Source organism: Pseudorca crassidens, chromosome 2, assembly GCF_039906515.1.
Source record: "Pseudorca crassidens isolate mPseCra1 chromosome 2, mPseCra1.hap1, whole genome shotgun sequence".
NCBI classification, from domain to species: Eukaryota; Metazoa; Chordata; class Mammalia; order Artiodactyla; family Delphinidae; genus Pseudorca; species Pseudorca crassidens.
This window is the reverse complement of record NC_090297.1, coordinates 52,755,278-52,771,755: the sequence shown is the minus strand read 5'-3', so window position 1 is coordinate 52,771,755 and position 16,478 is coordinate 52,755,278. Positions and strand designations below refer to the sequence as shown.

The following is a 16,478-nucleotide window of genomic DNA, read 5'->3' as shown; positions in this document are numbered from 1 at the left end:
CTCGGGTTCTGGGCACACAGGCTTCAGTAGTTGTGGCATGCGGGCTCAGAAGTTGTGGCGCACGGGCCGCAGCATGTGGGATCTTCCTGGACCAGGGCTTAGAACCTGTGTTCCCTGCATTAGCAGGCAGATTCTTAACCACTGTACCACCAGGGAAGTCCCTACATCTTATCTTTTATAATGAAACCTTTTGTGCTAAGGAATGTAAATGTTCCTTACAAACTCAATCTAAAATGCTGGTATCGTATGAAGATTATTTCATCAATCCACTACGAGACAATAAAGGAAAAACCATTACTCAAAATGGAATCTCTCCAGGCACGTGTATGCATCACAGCAAGAAAGGAAACTTCAACATGGGCTCTGTCAGTTGCTCTGTACCCAGATGTCCACTGAGTTTGCTTAGAAATATGAGTCTCAGCTCCTTTGTTTCATAATGCATTTCCAAATTGACGGTTTTATGGTGCTGAAGTAAAAAAGAGATCATGAGAGCACAGTACGTGGCGCAAAAATCAGTGCTCAAAAATGGTAGCTAGTATCTTAGTAACAGCTTGGACTGCTGGAAAAAACCACTAGGCTAGTCATCAGAGGTCTGTGAGGGCACATGACACAACATATGTAAAACCAACTTCAATTCTTCCTAAGAATATGTTTGGTGCCATTTAAGGCTATATTGGGGTGTCACATGAAAATCCTGCAGCCCTGTTGGAATAAATACACACTAGATATCTAAAGCCAGTAAACTGTGGAAGCTAGAATTGCAGTTTCAAAATCTTACTTACTTCTCTAACCTGTTAATATTATTCTGGAGTAATTACTGCAATTCCTATCACACGGGTAAGCAGCAAAGATCTCAAAAGAGTAGCCTAGCCACGAGGATCTACCTACATTTTTGCTGCAAGCTATTATTTTGGGGACATCTGTCTTAACAGAAAACTGTAGTCATGAAGAATCTATGTCTGTCGACTATGTCAACTCAGCTAGTCTCAGGAACTACCCAACTAGTTTAAGAGAGTACGAAATTAACATGGTACTCTATGGCAAAGCAATTTTCCTAACCCAACATTGTATATATAAATCTCTTTCTTGATATCAGCTGTTTCTTGGGTACGGTTGCTTTAATTAACCCCTGCAAGCCACACATCTAAGTAACTCCAAGTTGAAAGAACCTTAGAAACTCTATTCTTACTCTCCATGGGGATAAAAGTCTGAACAGTCTGGGTCGACTGGGCTTAGAGTTCTATCTTTATAGGACACATTTTTGGGCTTGCTCAGAAACATGACCTATCTCGTTCGAGTATTCATAAAAATGTTAATCTTAGAAATCATATCATTAGTTTATACTAAGCTTTATCTTTCAGTGTTTATAGGCTTTAGCCCCTAAAACTCCGAAGGAAGGAGGTCAATCAATCCTGACCTTCACAGCATTTCCTTACCGCTTCCCAACGATGCTCAGGCCCAGGCCTCGGCCAGCCTTCTTCTGCAGATCCACGGGGAAAACCTCCAAGTTCTCCTCATCCCTGTAGTACGCCTCGTCCCTATACACCACCAATCGCACCTTCTGGGGGGTCTGCCTCAGGGCCGTGATGGCTTCTTCGTGGCTGGCACTCCGCAGGTCAATCCCATTAACCTGGAATGATGGGCATCCAAGATGCGCTGCTGACAGCAGAGGCCTCTCTGTCTGGGGGAGCTCCTTGACCCAACCAGTGAAAAACCTCCAGAAATGTCCAGCCATTCCCAAAGCACACAGGGAGTGACCACTAGCAGTCATAGCTGCTTCAGATACAAAGGCCGTAATCCTTACACACCTCCACCCCAAATAAGCATAGAGGGTGGGTTAGTACGCATGATAATGCAATTTTAGGTGGCTGTGAACTTTACTGTGAACTCAACATGAGACAGCAGGGACTACTTGGCTCATTTAATTGAGGTCAAAGGGGAAATAAACATTAGTATTTGGTCAGCATTTCTTGGACTCAGTTTGCTGATTGAATTTGACATCCTCACTCTTAATTGCTAACATCGTGACTACTTCAGAACAGGCCAGAAGGAAATGAGGGACTGGTATTTCTGACAGCGTCAAAGACTCCCTGAAGTCCACTCATCTGAATCTGTATCTGAGTGAGCATAGACAGGACCATGCATTAGACAGCAGACTATACTGGAAGCAGCACTGAGTAAAACCATGGTCCCGCTTCTAGAAAATCATGTGAATTTGGGCAGGTCATGTAAACTCTGTGAGCTTCCATTTCCTTGTCTGTTAAATGGCAAAATCATAGCCAACTTATTTATTTACTTAATAAATGCTTGTGTATTAGCCCTTTATTAGAATTTCCTCATTCAATCTTACACTAACTGTCTGATACTATTACCATTTTACAGATGAGGAAACTGAAGCATGGAGAGGTTAAGTGACTTGACCAAGGTTACAAAGCTAGTACATGGAAGAGCCACAATTTGAACCCAGATTATCTTTCCACCCTTAGCTTCTGTACCATGCTGCCTCATCTTATTCTTAGAATGGGTTTTTGGAGCTCCCTGACACAGCAAAAATCAAGTATTGATGTTGGTAACTCAATGACACAAGGGGGAAATTAAGAGGCAGAGTAGCCTAGGCTCAAATGAAGGGAATCATGGGTCACTTCTTCAAGGTCCCAGCTAGGAAAAGAGCCAAACCAAGGGAAGGATGGGCCTAGGCCATGGCCAGGTGGATGACAGAGTTCTCTCAAGATGTTGGTTTCAGTCTGTGTTTTGGTCCATCCCTGGGTGCCCTGGGCAGGTCAAGCCTACCTCTGGACCTCCATTCCTTCATCTGTACAATGAGGGGCTGGTCTAAGGCTCTTCCAGTTCTAACATTCCAAAGACTCAGGACTCATGCATAAAGAATGGTTACAGAGAAGGGAGAAGAGAAGAATAAGCCCTTCTTGGAGAAGGTGACTTTTGAGCTATTATTTAAAGCTGATGCTATGAGTCAAGAAATTGTTTAAAAGCCTAATTTTCAAGCTGCTCTTTCTTTTCTGGTATATCTTGGTGGGTCTGTGAACTCAGATTAACTACACCCAGAATAACAGTGTTTAAGCAGGGGTTTTGGATATAGATGGAATTCGGTTTGAGTGCTGATTTTAACTTACTATGTGAAACCTTACATAGATTACTCAAGGCCAGCTTCAACTCTGTCTTCCACAAATTGGAGATAATAATAATAACAATAATCATAATATCCATGTAGTGTTGTGAAGATTAAATGAAATAAACCCTGGAGTACATTCGGCACAGGCCTTGGCATACAGTTAAGCTTGACAGAAGTTAGGAACTGATATTTTTAAAAGGAACTGAAGTAACTGCAGTCAGGGCTGTATTTTCTCAGTACCAGCATTCACTGTTACTTTAGGCGCACGAATGCACTTCAGGCCCACGAATGCGCTTTCATTGTTTGTGAGGTAAACCCACAGACCAAGGGGGAAAGAATGTCTCCAGAAAATGTGGCCTGAGCTGATTATTTTCCTGTATTCAAACAGATGGCACACAAGACCACTTCTGCTACTCAACTGAAAAAAAGTTACCTCCATGATTGAAGGTGAATTCTCTAAGCCTCTAAAATACCCTTTGAAAGGCCCTAACAATTATGCTTTTAATTAAAAGCACTGTCATGAACTCTAATATTACAAAAGCAATTCACACTAAATGCCAGCATCAAGATGTCTGCTCAGATCAAAGTGATCTGTTCCAAGTTCACAGTTTTCATTTTCTCCTCTGCTTATCAAGAGACACCATTAAATGTACCAATAATTGTAAGAGAAATATTGCTGTGTGGCTAGAATATCGTGCAGTGATGTATTACCTTAAGTGCCTTACATAAGCACCAGATGCATTATCTAGAACATTGATTGTAGAGGGGTAGGAGTGGTAATAGCAGGGTTCCCTATTTGAGAAGGGCCATAGGGAGCCCCAGTTGTCAATGGGAGTATATCATGTCCCTTGGCGAGGACAGGCATTCGGGGAAATGGGTGAAGTGCTGCTTTGGAAGGAAAGAATAACCAAACTAGGGCAGCAGTTCTTATTATTTTACCCCACAGGGAAAACCAGGCATTAGCCCTCTACTCTTTCTTCTCCCACTTGCACAAAAATAGAAGGGGATAACGGGAATATGTGTAGGGTAAGAGGAGGGTCTGAACCTTAAAAAAGAACCAGAAAGAAGACAGTCCATGTTAATCATAGAATCATAAATCTTACCAGACTAAAAAATTATTTGACTATATCTTTGTAAGCAAAACCTGGCTTGTCCTCATTTAACATGAGGATAGTATAAAACCATGGAAGGCCAGCCTGCACCAGGCAGACTCTCATGAGCAGAAAAGCCATTGTTTGGAAAAAGTACAGTCTCGAAATGTATCACCAAAGCTGGCCTGTCTTCTTCTCGAGGCAACCTGCAGGCCCCAGGCTGACTATGCCTCATTATGCATCTGTACACAGCAGCCACAAGTGGAACAAGTTCAAATGTGGAATCTAAACCTGCTTAGAAGGGAAACATGTTCCTTGACCAACCTGAGAGCTACATTTCTTAACTAAACACACAGTATGCTTTTGTGGACAAGATCCTGTCTGGGGCAAGAGAAGAGCCTGTCTGGCTATCTTTAATGAGAAGTGTAGTGTAGACCATCCATCCACACTGGGTAATACAATTCGGCCAGATGCCAGGAAATGGTTTAGTTGACCTTTCAAATTCTCCTTGCAGTTAAAACAAATTTGCTTTCTTCATGCTTATCTGTCCTGAGTGTTCACTTATACATGAATATATTTTTTGGAAGACAGCAGCTACAGCTGAGGGTCTATTCAATACAGATAGATAAATTAAATTTTTTTTCTTTTATTGAGGTATAACTGCTATAAAATAAACACTACATATTTAAAGATTTATACTGTGAATTTATGTGAATTTATACCTGTGCAAACATCGCCATAAACAAGAAATGCACATATTAGATTTAGGTCCACGTGTCCATTACAGAAAAATCTGTGGGCTTACAAATTATGTTAACTATCAAGACATGTATGCATCTGTACTCTTCTGAATACTCAATCTATTCCTCTATAAAGCCAATTATGATAGCACCAGTTAATTAGAAAATCTAGGGAGGAAAAAAAACCCCTCAAAACTCCTGACCACTAAAAAATGATGTTGTATGCTAAAACAGTCAAGTCCATTCCCAAAGAGGTTACATTTATTTTTCTAACCTCGTACACTTGCACCTTAATGAATGTGCTGGGAATATGTCCTAATCCAATGATGAAGCACAGTAAAGGCCTGCAGAGAAACCCTATAACTTGCCCTGAATTTAATTTGCATTCAGCCTGGCCTCTCCTTTAACCCTTTCTTGTCTATGTTTTCTACCTTTAATTATAACTCTGGTTTCATCTTGGGAGGCAGACTTGAACCACCAAAGGGAAAAATAAAATTCTATGATGTCATTCATAATGTGCTACATTAAAGCTGCAAAGCAAAAATGCACATGCCCACCATAAAATGTTAACTATTCAATTAAATTCATCCAATGAAAGAAATAAATGTTGCCTAAAGGTTTCACACCATTGAAAAAGCTCTTTAGTTCCACCTACCAGAATGCCTGGCATTGACTTTCCATTCATCCGTTTCCTAGTTCAGACACTGCCTGCCTTGGCTCTTTTTAAAAGGCTTTAATACCTTTGCTTAAATGAGAGTCCTTTTAAAAGAGTCAAGTTAAGCATTTCAATTTTTAATAAGTACCATATATCACCTAAAGGAAGAAGAGTCTACGTTTTCATCAGCTAGGAAACAAAGGTACCATGGCGTGGACCTCCATTTGACATAAATATACTTATTAGGGATAAGAAAATAATACTTAAAGCTGCAATAAAGTCTTTTAAAATATCAGGTTTGCATGTTTATGTGTGTGTCTATACATATGTGTTTTTAGAAGGGCATTTAGTAAGGTGGAGAGGCAAAAAGATCAAATTGCAATATTATACAGTTTCGTTTGATTATAGAACCTTTAGTTGTACTTTCCCCTTTAATTAAAGAAAGTTTTCACAGACAGATTTAGGTTGGTAATCTGTCATGATTCTAATGAGTTATTTGATGTACATCAAAAAAAGAATAAAGGACATGTTTTGTTACACTGGGAAAGAAATAATAAGGATATAGTTGACTAGAAGACAGTGAATAGGTAAACTGTGGATCAAGGTCACTAAAGGAACCATATTTGCTGGTATAAAATAGAATTCATAATCACATACCTCTAATATCTGGTCACCAGCCCAAAGTCTTCCATCTCGGGCTGCTGCCCCTTCTTCATAGACTTCATGTATAACTATAGCATCCTATAAAAAACAAATCCTTCTTAATTTTTAACAACCATAAATGCTTCCTTAAGCCAGCAACCAAACCATAGGCAGCAACCCATAGTTTGCTATTTGTTAATAAAGCCATATTTTATTTGACCTAAACAAAATACACAGTTTTGGTATATTCAGAGGTATAATCGATTTTTCCTAAATTTATTATTTCATTCTTTTAGGACTGGTTTTGCCTAATATTTCAAGTTAAACTTCCCCATGTGTTTTCCTGTTAACTGTGTACACTGCTGCTGCGTATACACTTGAGGTGAACGCTGTCTCATTCTTATTTACATTTGATGGTATATTTTGAAACATGGTTTCAAGTATTTATTGGTATTCAAGGATTTGGCATCGAAGTGTGGCCTGATGAAGGGGGTTGGTCAGGCCTCATTACTTGGGCAATGAAAGGTAAGAACTTAGGGGAATGAACTGGCCCTGGAGGACAGAGCATGGAGTAGGGGAAAGGGCATTCACAGACCTAAGTGTAAGACACTGTGGTTTCAAATCCTGACTCTGGGGCTTCCCTGGTGGCGTAGTGGTTGAGAGTCCGCCTGCCGATGCAGGGGACATGGGTTCGTGCCCCGGTCCGGGAAGATCCCACATGCCGCGGAGCGGCTGGGCCCGTGAGCTGTGGCCGCTGAGCCTGCGCGTCCGGAGCCTGTGCTCCGCAACGGGAGAGGCCACAACAGTGAGAGGCCCGCGTACCGCAAAAAAAGCAAAAACAAAAAACAAAAACACTGAAGGGCACTGAAATGACGGTGGTAATGGAGATGCTAGGTGTCTTGGCGGGCCACTGGAGAGGAAAAGCGCTTTTGAATGGAGACTAGAAACAGAGATCTGTGGGTCCCTGAGAAGTGAGGATTTGAGCCCTGCACTGCCCAGTGCCCTTCCATTCCCTGCCCCTCCAGCCCACACACAGGTTGCAAGACCCTGCAGACAATGGTCAAGGGCTGCGGCCTACAGGTGTAATGGATCCCACCTTGAAAGAAGTCCTGAGTCCCAAGCATTGAGGCCTGGAAGCGGCAGGACTTCGGATGTGAAGAGATCATGCAGGCCTGGGTAAGCATGGGCTTGGTGATTACCAGGGTGGACTGATGACAATGACCACAGGGGCCGCAGTGTTGGGGAGCTTTGAGACAGAACCAGAACCCTGAGAGCCAATGAACCTCCAAAATGACTGAGGTTGATTCCACCTCAGTCCAGAAGCGTGGAGTCTCAGAATTAGAATTAAATTGACTTGAAGTAAATAAATGAAATATTTCTTGCAAAAATATAAGATAGGTAAAGACCTCCAAACCAAACCTACTTTTCAAAAAAAAAGTTTCCTATACAAATGCTCTAGTAGAGAAACAACCAAAGAAAATCAGAGGTCTTTAACCAGATGACCCATCTGGATTCCAAATATCTTCCCAATAATAAATGCTTTCATTTGATCACCACACAGTTCTGAAAACATTCTTTATTATTACAGCAATTAGAGAGGCAGCTGCAAAGAGCCGGGAAGGGTTCCTTGATCCAGACAATTTACATTTCAGATTCTGTACCAGCAATAGATTTTAGACCATTCTTTGCTTTAACTCTGACTTATGAAATTTCCAGACCCAGGGAGCATTTATACCGCCAAGAGTTTGTTTCTCTGCACTGTTTCAGGGGAATGATTTCAAGGAAATTTGCTGGGTCAGTGGCTTCAGGCGATCCCCAAAACACTGCCAAGATGACACTAAGGGCCATTTTCATGAAGCTAGTTCAGGGAGAAATTAATGCAAGCTCCTGGTTACACCCTCTGTAATGCTGGTTTTCAAAGCCTGGTGGCCAAATGCCCCGTTTTCACTGAAGTTGGGAGAGTCAGACTGAACTTATGCTACACATGGCTTTTACAGAGCTGAATTTTCAGCATAAACTCCTTTGATCTTGAAACATTACAAAAGTCAAATGGGAAATTTCTCTTCGTTCATACTCAAAGGAAAAGACCCACTGGAGTTCTTAATCAGTAAAAGTAGCCTGAATCCAAAACTCTTAGATACTTTCTGGGTGCTCAATGAACTATCATACATAAAATAAATATACTGTTAATAGGCTCAAATAAATGCTGAATTCACTGCCAATGATCTGCTTTTGGTCCATGAGTCTTTCTAGATGGAAAACTCCATTTCTTTCTTTCCTTTTACTCGACTACAGTTGTGGCTTCTCTTAAAGTCATCAGTGAAAATACAAGAAAATGTGAGGCACTCTGACCTGTCAATAGAAGAAGGTCACATTTCTTACCATGTGCCCTCATGTGCTCAAAGTGCTCTATGAAACTGTGGTTCTGGACAGTTGCATTAACTGGGGGTGATAGAGGTGCGAGGTAGGGACCAAATTAGAAATGTGGGCTAGTGAATTGGGAAAAAAAAAAGATTTATTTTTCAAAACTTATATAGTTCATAGCATAGAACAGGATAGTAAAAATAGACACTGGTTTGGGATATTTTAGACATCTATTTGACAAGGCTATATTAAAATTTTACTTCTTTCTTGGTTTGAAAAAAATTGCGATTAGATGAAATAGTGGGTCATTGATGAAAGACTGACCTTTACTATTTCAAATAAAAATTTGGAGTTGATTATATACATGATTCTCATCTGCTCATTGTGTCCTCCTAATTTTAATGCTCTTGAGCTATTTATTCAAGCAAAGTTGCTTGTTAGGGACTTCCCTGGTGGTCCAGTGATAAAGAATCCGCCTTACAATGCAGGGGACGCTGGTTCGATCCCTGGTCAGGGAACTAAGATCCCACATGCCGCAAGGCAACTAAGCCTGTGTGCCACAACTACTGAGCATACATGCCTCAACTAGAGCCCACGTGCCAGAAACTACAGAGCCCACACACCCTGGAGCCTGCACACCACAACTAGAGAAGAGAAAACCTGTATGCCACAACTAGAGAGAAACCCCCGCACCACAGTGAAGAGCTCGCGTACGATAACGAAGAGCCCGCACGCCGCAAGGCAAGATCCCGCACGCCTCAACGAAGATCCCATGTGCTTCAACTAAGACCCGATGCAGCCAAAAATGAATTACATAAAGAAATAAATAATAAATCTTTTTTTAAAAAAGCTGCTTGTTGGCACAGTTTTGAGTGCCTTCTCCTCCACCAACTCCCTCCCACATTCATACCTGTGTGTATTTAAATAACACTCGGGCTTCCCTGGTGGCGCAGTGGTTGAGAATCTGCCTGCCAGGATTCGAGCCCTGGTCTGGGAAGATCCCAAATGCCGCGGAGCAACTGGGCCTGTGAGCCACAGCTACTGAGCCTGCGTGTCTGGAGGCTCAGACTAATAAGAAAGTAATTTCCTCTTGGTAGTTGTGTCGAGAGGCCGCGACAGTGAGAGGCCTGCGCACCGCGATGAAGAGTGGCCCCCACTTGCCGCAACTGGAGAAAGCCCTCGCACAGAAATGAAGACCCAACACAGCAAGAAAGAAAAGAAAAGGAAAGAAAAGGAAAGAAAAGAAAAGAAAAGAAAAGAAAAGAAAAGAAAAGAAAAGAAAGAAAGAAGCTTTCATTTAAAAAATATAAATAAATAAATAAATAACACTCCACCCTGGATAACTCAGTGACTCTGTCTACCAGTACCAATGACTTCTTTTAAAACGCATCTCTTCTAGAAGCGATCTATTAATCATTTCCCTGTGGGTAGGTTGCTGGCTTATGCTGAACAGGGGCTGTAGAGAGAAATGATTATGAGCTAGGCTTCTGGAATCAGACTTCTCAATCCAAATCCTGGCCCTGCTACTTCTGGCCATGGGAAGACTGTTAACCTCTCAGCTGCCCCATCTTTATATGGTTCTAACAATATTATCTACACATAAAGCTTCATGTACAGTGCCAGCACATAGTAAGGAAGCGATAACATCTCACTTATTTAACATCTCTGTGCCAAAGAGGCCACATACTGCCCATTGGTGCCATTTAGTCCTCATAACAACTAAGCAAGTTCAGTGTTATTAGTCTCGTGTACAGTTAGGGAAAAGGTGGTTCAGAAGGGTCAGATTTGACCAGGTCTTTGCAGCTACTAAGTAGAAAAGATGAAATTCCAGCTCAGGGCTGTTTAACACCAAAGCCTGTGTTCCTATCACTATTGCAAGCTTCTCATCTGCTTTAAATATTTTATTTTGCACTTGTATAAAGGTAAGTGCAAAATAAAACTTGGGATTTTCCATATGGCATCAATTCTGTTGAAATACTGTCTCCTCAGCTCCACAGCAAAAACCTTGAGGGCATGAGCCGATCATTTTATAGACAGTGAACAGACAAGTGTTGAAGTAAAAATTGAAGCCTTAGGCTTTAGAGGTGGGGTGATGATCTATGGGTCTCAGCTGCTAGTGTTGGTACCTGATTAGGGGTTTGCACGACACAAAGCATGATGGGGAGGCCCTCTCCCCACCATATATAAAGTCTTCCTTAATTCCACTTGTTATTCTTATCTCCTTCTTTCCTTCCTTTCACCTTTTCAGTCCTCTTTCTGTGTACCCATACGATTCACTGAATGATTTTTTTTCTACAGGAGCAGAAATAGAACAACATTATATACAAGTGATAAACTGATGTTTAAAATAAAAAGTGTTCAATCCAAGAAAACAGATTAATTTCTCCTAATGGCAGACCTCAGACTCATTTATAGATGAACAAGACTGACATATAATAAAAAAGTAATTTCCTCTTGGTAGTTGTGTGACTTTCACTGGGACAATAGGAATCTGAGTAAGATGGTCTGTTTACTTACCGCCTGAGGTAAGACCAATAGTGTCCCCTAGAAACTCTAAATTACTCATTTTACTTGCCAACTCTAGAGCCAGAGAAGAATTTGATCAGTGAGTTGGAGAGTTTCTCAAACAATGGGTTTTCCCTAAGCAGAAGGGTAAGGCAGGATTTCAGAGATGTAGGAAAATCTTCTGCTTAAAAACTTCTCCCTCACCAGTCTATATCTGAAACATGTTTAACTTGAAAAAAATTTCTTTATTCCACAATTAAGGACAAGTAAAAAAAAATAGAGAGCCAGGAAGAAGTAGCTGGCTAGCCAATTCATCATATTGTTTAAGGAACCACTGTCTTAATGTCCGCATTCCTAAAAGAATAAGTATTTATTTATTTTAAGATATAGATAAAATATGCACATGGTATTAGACTCAAAACAGTATACACTGAGAAGTTTCTCTCCAGCACCTGTCCTTCACTCAATTTCCCTAATCAGAAACATACAGTATTAAGTTTCTTGTGTATTTTTACAGAGTTGGTCTATATATCTATATTTGGAAAGTACTAAGGGCACCAAATACTTGAAGGTCGTGCCTTCTTTTATCTGCTACCTACTTTGTTTCATGAAATTCTACTGGAGCCAGGTAAGCATCACCTCTTCTATGAAACCTTCTTTGACCCTCTTCCCTGGTAGAGTGGATCAACCTGTCCTGTGGGTCACTACTATATCTTAGCATTATTGAACTCACAGTATCACGATAGCTTGTTCATGGATCTAGCTCCTATACCACCTCCTGCCCTCAGTGGAACCCTTCCAGACAGGAACTGTTCCCAACTCCTCCTTGTATCCTGGTGCTGAGCAGGATACGTGTTTGCTCATGTATCCTGCTCAATAAATGTTTACTAAATGATCATCAAGAAATTTGCTGGAGATAGAAAAAGGCATCAAAATGACCCAGAAAGAGGAAGCTGGCAGGGTTAGTATGTCATAATCTTACCGTAATCAAAACAAGTTTCTGATGGTAAAAGTGATATACAACCAAAATACCCATCACACATGGATATTAAATCCATCTGAATTTCCAGAGGATTTACTTTAGCTTGGAGAGCAATTTTAAAAGGCCAAGTATGAGGGATTAATTATCATGGAGCCCCACAAAAATCACAAACACCTCCAGGGGGATTTAAACTCTGAATTGCTGGAAAAGAATTTCACAACACGTGGTAATGTATCCTTAGACAGTGTCAGAGTCATCAGACACTTTAGCCCATCAATCACCATTTTCTTTACTGTTCAAGCTGCCAACAAGTAGATAAAGTAACTCATAAACACACCAACCATTCAGCAAAAGGAAATTTTATTGCTGTCACAATAGGCCTATAACACTTTAAGAAGCCATGTGTTAGAAAAATTAACTAAGGATGCTCCTGTGGACCGAAGGACACCAATAAGCAGTGTGGGTGAACTATTTCCACAGAAAGAGATTTTATAGTTTTCATTTCTAGATATTCAGTGGATTGTTTTAACAAGCATTTTAGGGCAAAACTTTGATAAAGAATTGTATAATAGACATAAAGGACTACGTATATATGGCTTAATTTTACTGCTTGAAGGCACATTTTACTTAATTTGGATTTTGCTCTGGAATTAAATCCAATTTTTGTCCTACTCATAAAAGCCCCCGCACCCACTCCTAAGGGACATTTTAACCATATAAAAGTTTCCCATTAAATTTCACATTTAGGTGGAAAACACACTTACTGATGATCCAAAGAGTGTTACATCCTGTTTTCCTGCTTTACAGGAAAAAAAATCCCTCCTAACAAGAAAGACCTATGAGGACTAAAAGAAGAATTTAAAATGTCATATATAAAATGGGCATTTTTTGTCCCTGTGGAAGAAACCGTGGTTCAGATCTGCAGCCTTACAGGATTAATGCTACTTTTAAACGTCATTTAATAAAGTTCCCTCTATGGCTGTCACTGCTCAGAAATCATACAGACATGTCTTCTATACAGTAGACCACTTTCTCAGCAGGAAAGCCAAACCAATGAGAGGTGATAATACAGTGGGGGTAGTAAAATGTGCAAACCAAAACTACATTCAACTCTACGCTGAAAAACACATGCAGATGCATTAAGTTACTGCTTTGTGATGTCTACTGCCATTAGACAGTTTAAAAAGAAAGTGTGGGTTACAACTGCTAAAGTATATCTCACTTTTAGCAAAGTTGAAGGGCTCCAAACTGTATTTATATAAATAAATGGAGTGTCTTAGAATATGTTTTTTTTTCTATCCCAAATCCTTTGTGACCACATCTTTAAAAACCTAGCTTCCCCATTATATTTCAATTAGAATGTGATTTGCACTTTGATGCAAAAAGTGGTTTGAAAAAAAAAAAAGGCAGTAGGGTGTGGAAGAAGGACCCAGGACTAGGAGTGAGAGGGGTTCAATTTTCTGACAGCTCTGCAGTAGCCAATTCTACAAGGGGTTCTGCATGAACCCCTTTGTTCATGATACTTATCATCATCAGTAAAGCACAGAGCTGAACTATGTGACTTCTAAAGACATTCTAGCTCCAAAACTTTAGACCTTGATGAACCCATACCGTGTGCACAGCAAAGCAGAGAAAGCCTCTGTTTTACACAGATGCTTAGGCCCCGCCTAGGAATAAGACCTCCTTCTATTATTATTTTTTTAAATTTATTTTACTTATTTATATTTGGCTGCGTTAGGTCTTCGTTCCTGCATGGGCTTTCTCTAGTTGTGGTGAGCGGGGGCTACTCTTTGTTGCGGTGTGTGAGGTTCTCATTTCAGTGGCTTCTCTCGTTGTGGAGCACGGGCTCTAGGTGCGCGGGATCAGCGGTTGTGGCACATGGGCTCAGTAGTTGTGGCTCGCAGGCACTAGAGCACAGGGTCAGTAGTTGTGGCACACGGGCTTAGTTGCTCCGCAGCATGTGGGATCTTCCCAGACCAGGGCTTGAACCCGTGTCCCCTGTATTGGCAGGCGGGTTCCTAACCACCGTGCCACCAGGGAAGCCCAAGACCTCCTTCCAAATGACAGACCAGAAGAATAGCAACTCTCATAGGCTAAGAGAGATCAGAAAGATATGGGGGCGGGGTCGGACTGTATTAGTTATCTTTTGCTGCAAAATGTAGTGGCTTAAAACCATTTGTTTGTTCATAATTCTGTAGGGTGGCACTCTGGGCTGGCCTCAGCAGGGCAGTTCTTGCGCTCTACGCTGTGTCAGTTGGGCTCTCCTGTGAGGTTGCAGTTAGGTTGGCGGGGGCCTCAGCTGGGATGGCTGGGTCCCTCTCCCTCCAAGTGCTCTCTCCGTATGGTGTATGTCATCCTCCAGGAGACCACTCCCGGCTTGTTCTCAAGGTGGCAGTATTTCAAGAGGACAAGAGCTAAGCTGTAAGGCCTCTCGAAGCCACACAATGCCACTTTCACTACTATTGGTCAAAGCAAGTCAATGGGTCAGCTCAGATTCGAGGAATCTGAAAAAACTGCACAAAATTTATGGTCAATTTTTTTTTTTTTTTGCAGTACACGGGCCTCTCACTGTTGTGGCCTCTCCCGTTGCGGAGCACAGGCTCTGGATGCGCAGGCTCAGTGGCCATGGCTCACAGGCCCAGCCACTCCGCGGCATGTGGGATCCTCCCGGACCGGGGCACGAACCCGTGTCCCCTGCATCAGCAGGCGGACTCTCAACCACTGCGCCACCAGGGAAGCCCTATGGTCAATTTTAATCTACTACAGACTTTATCAAGTCAGCCAGAGGAACCTTCCAGCCTGTCAACAATGGAAGGCAGCAACACATGGTGGGAATGGTACTGGCTATGGCCACATAAACCTGTGTTCAGATTTTAGCTCTGCCACTTATAGGTTTGTGATATTTCTATCACAACTTAATATTTCTATTAAGTTAACACTGTCGGAACCAGTGTTTCTGTCTCTGTAAAACAGAACTCAGAAATCCTACCTGTTAGAGTTTGAGGATGAAATAAGATTATATATGTAATGTCAAACAAAGTGTCAGCCAAAGAGATTTTAAATAACTGCTAATGAGGGCTCCCAATACATATATATCTAAGGTTTAAGAGGCACATGTGGCACATAAAGGAAGGAACACATATATGTCAGAGCGATCAAAATTCACAACTCTAAGGATGAATGACACCAGTCTTGGTCCATTTTTTTAATTTCTAATTTTCCTGTTACAATGCTGATCCTACAATATAACTGATTGCTTCTTTTCAAGAAAGATTATGCAACAAGGACATTTTAGGTTATTTTTTCTCAAGTCATGGACTGTTCAGGGCTAAGTCCAACAGACCATCCAGATGCCAACAAGATGTAAACCAGACTACAAGAGTCCTGTTCCCAGATATTTTGATTTTTCTGTTTCAATCAAGTTGAAACATATTGTTTGTGGATTCTGTATTTGCAAATTCCCCTGCTTCCCCAAATCAATGCTCTTGGTGCATTCACGGTAATTTGCAGACGTGAGCAGAGTGGTGAAAAATTTGAGTTGCTTGATTCACTTGTTCCTAGCTGAGGTAGAACAAGGCAACATTATGCTTTCTTGTTTCAGCTCTCATACTGGAAACAAGCTTCCCTTAAAGGGTCTTCTTAGTGCCACATGTTTCGCATTTTTGTGCTGTTATGTGCCTTACCGAGAAATTACATGTGGTAGACAACCTTCATTCGATTATGAGTCATAGAGCTGTTGGCCATTCAATGTTAATGAGTCAACAATACGTACTGAATAAAGTATCTTTAATCAGAAACACACATAAAACAAGGTTATATATTTATCATCGGCTAAAAATGTTGTGACCAGAGGTTTGGAGGAGGAATCTAACCCTGTCTTTCCTCTAGAAGCAATGGTTTAGTATTCATTAATTCAGTGTTTGCTGCAACTTTATATAACGTAATTACCATGAATAAGAACTGACTGTACTTCCTCTTGTTGCTTTTCCCTGGTGTTACCTGACTACAACAAAACTGGGAAACCTAATGTGAAAGCTGATAAAGGTAGAAATGCAGACATATGCTATCTGTAATAGAGATGGCAGGACTCATGTGGCCCAAGGCAGCTCTTGGCTGTCCTTGGTACACTGAGGCAGTGGGTTGATTAACCCAGGGTGAGAAGAATCAACACATTTTTCTTATGCTGTGGCATGTGTTATTATGCTTATACTCAATGTGTTTTGTGGATCTATATTTTTTGAACCAATTACAAGGGTAAAATGCAAAGATGATCCAAGACAAGTTGCAAAGTAGCTAATCTTCCCTACTTTCAGACCAAGAATCTTCTTCCCCTTCTTTGATGCAAAAAGTATTTGGCATACCCTCATCG

At 41.2% G+C, this 16,478-nt stretch overlaps 1 protein-coding gene across 12 annotated transcripts in view; it reads right to left on the bottom strand.

The window, feature by feature from the left end:
* The window catches only part of PATJ (PATJ crumbs cell polarity complex component), a 356,331-nt gene that overhangs the window by 40,154 nt on the left and 299,699 nt on the right, over window positions 1-16,478 (bottom strand). For all 12 annotated transcript variants that reach the window (XM_067726362.1, XM_067726358.1, XM_067726363.1 and 9 more), the window contains 2 exons: window positions 6,274-6,357; window positions 1,437-1,630 (listed from right to left, as the gene is read on the bottom strand). In XM_067726362.1, the coding sequence (XP_067582463.1) occupies window positions 1,437-1,630; window positions 6,274-6,357 (278 nt within the window). The remainder of the gene's footprint in view (window positions 1-1,436; window positions 1,631-6,273; window positions 6,358-16,478) is intronic.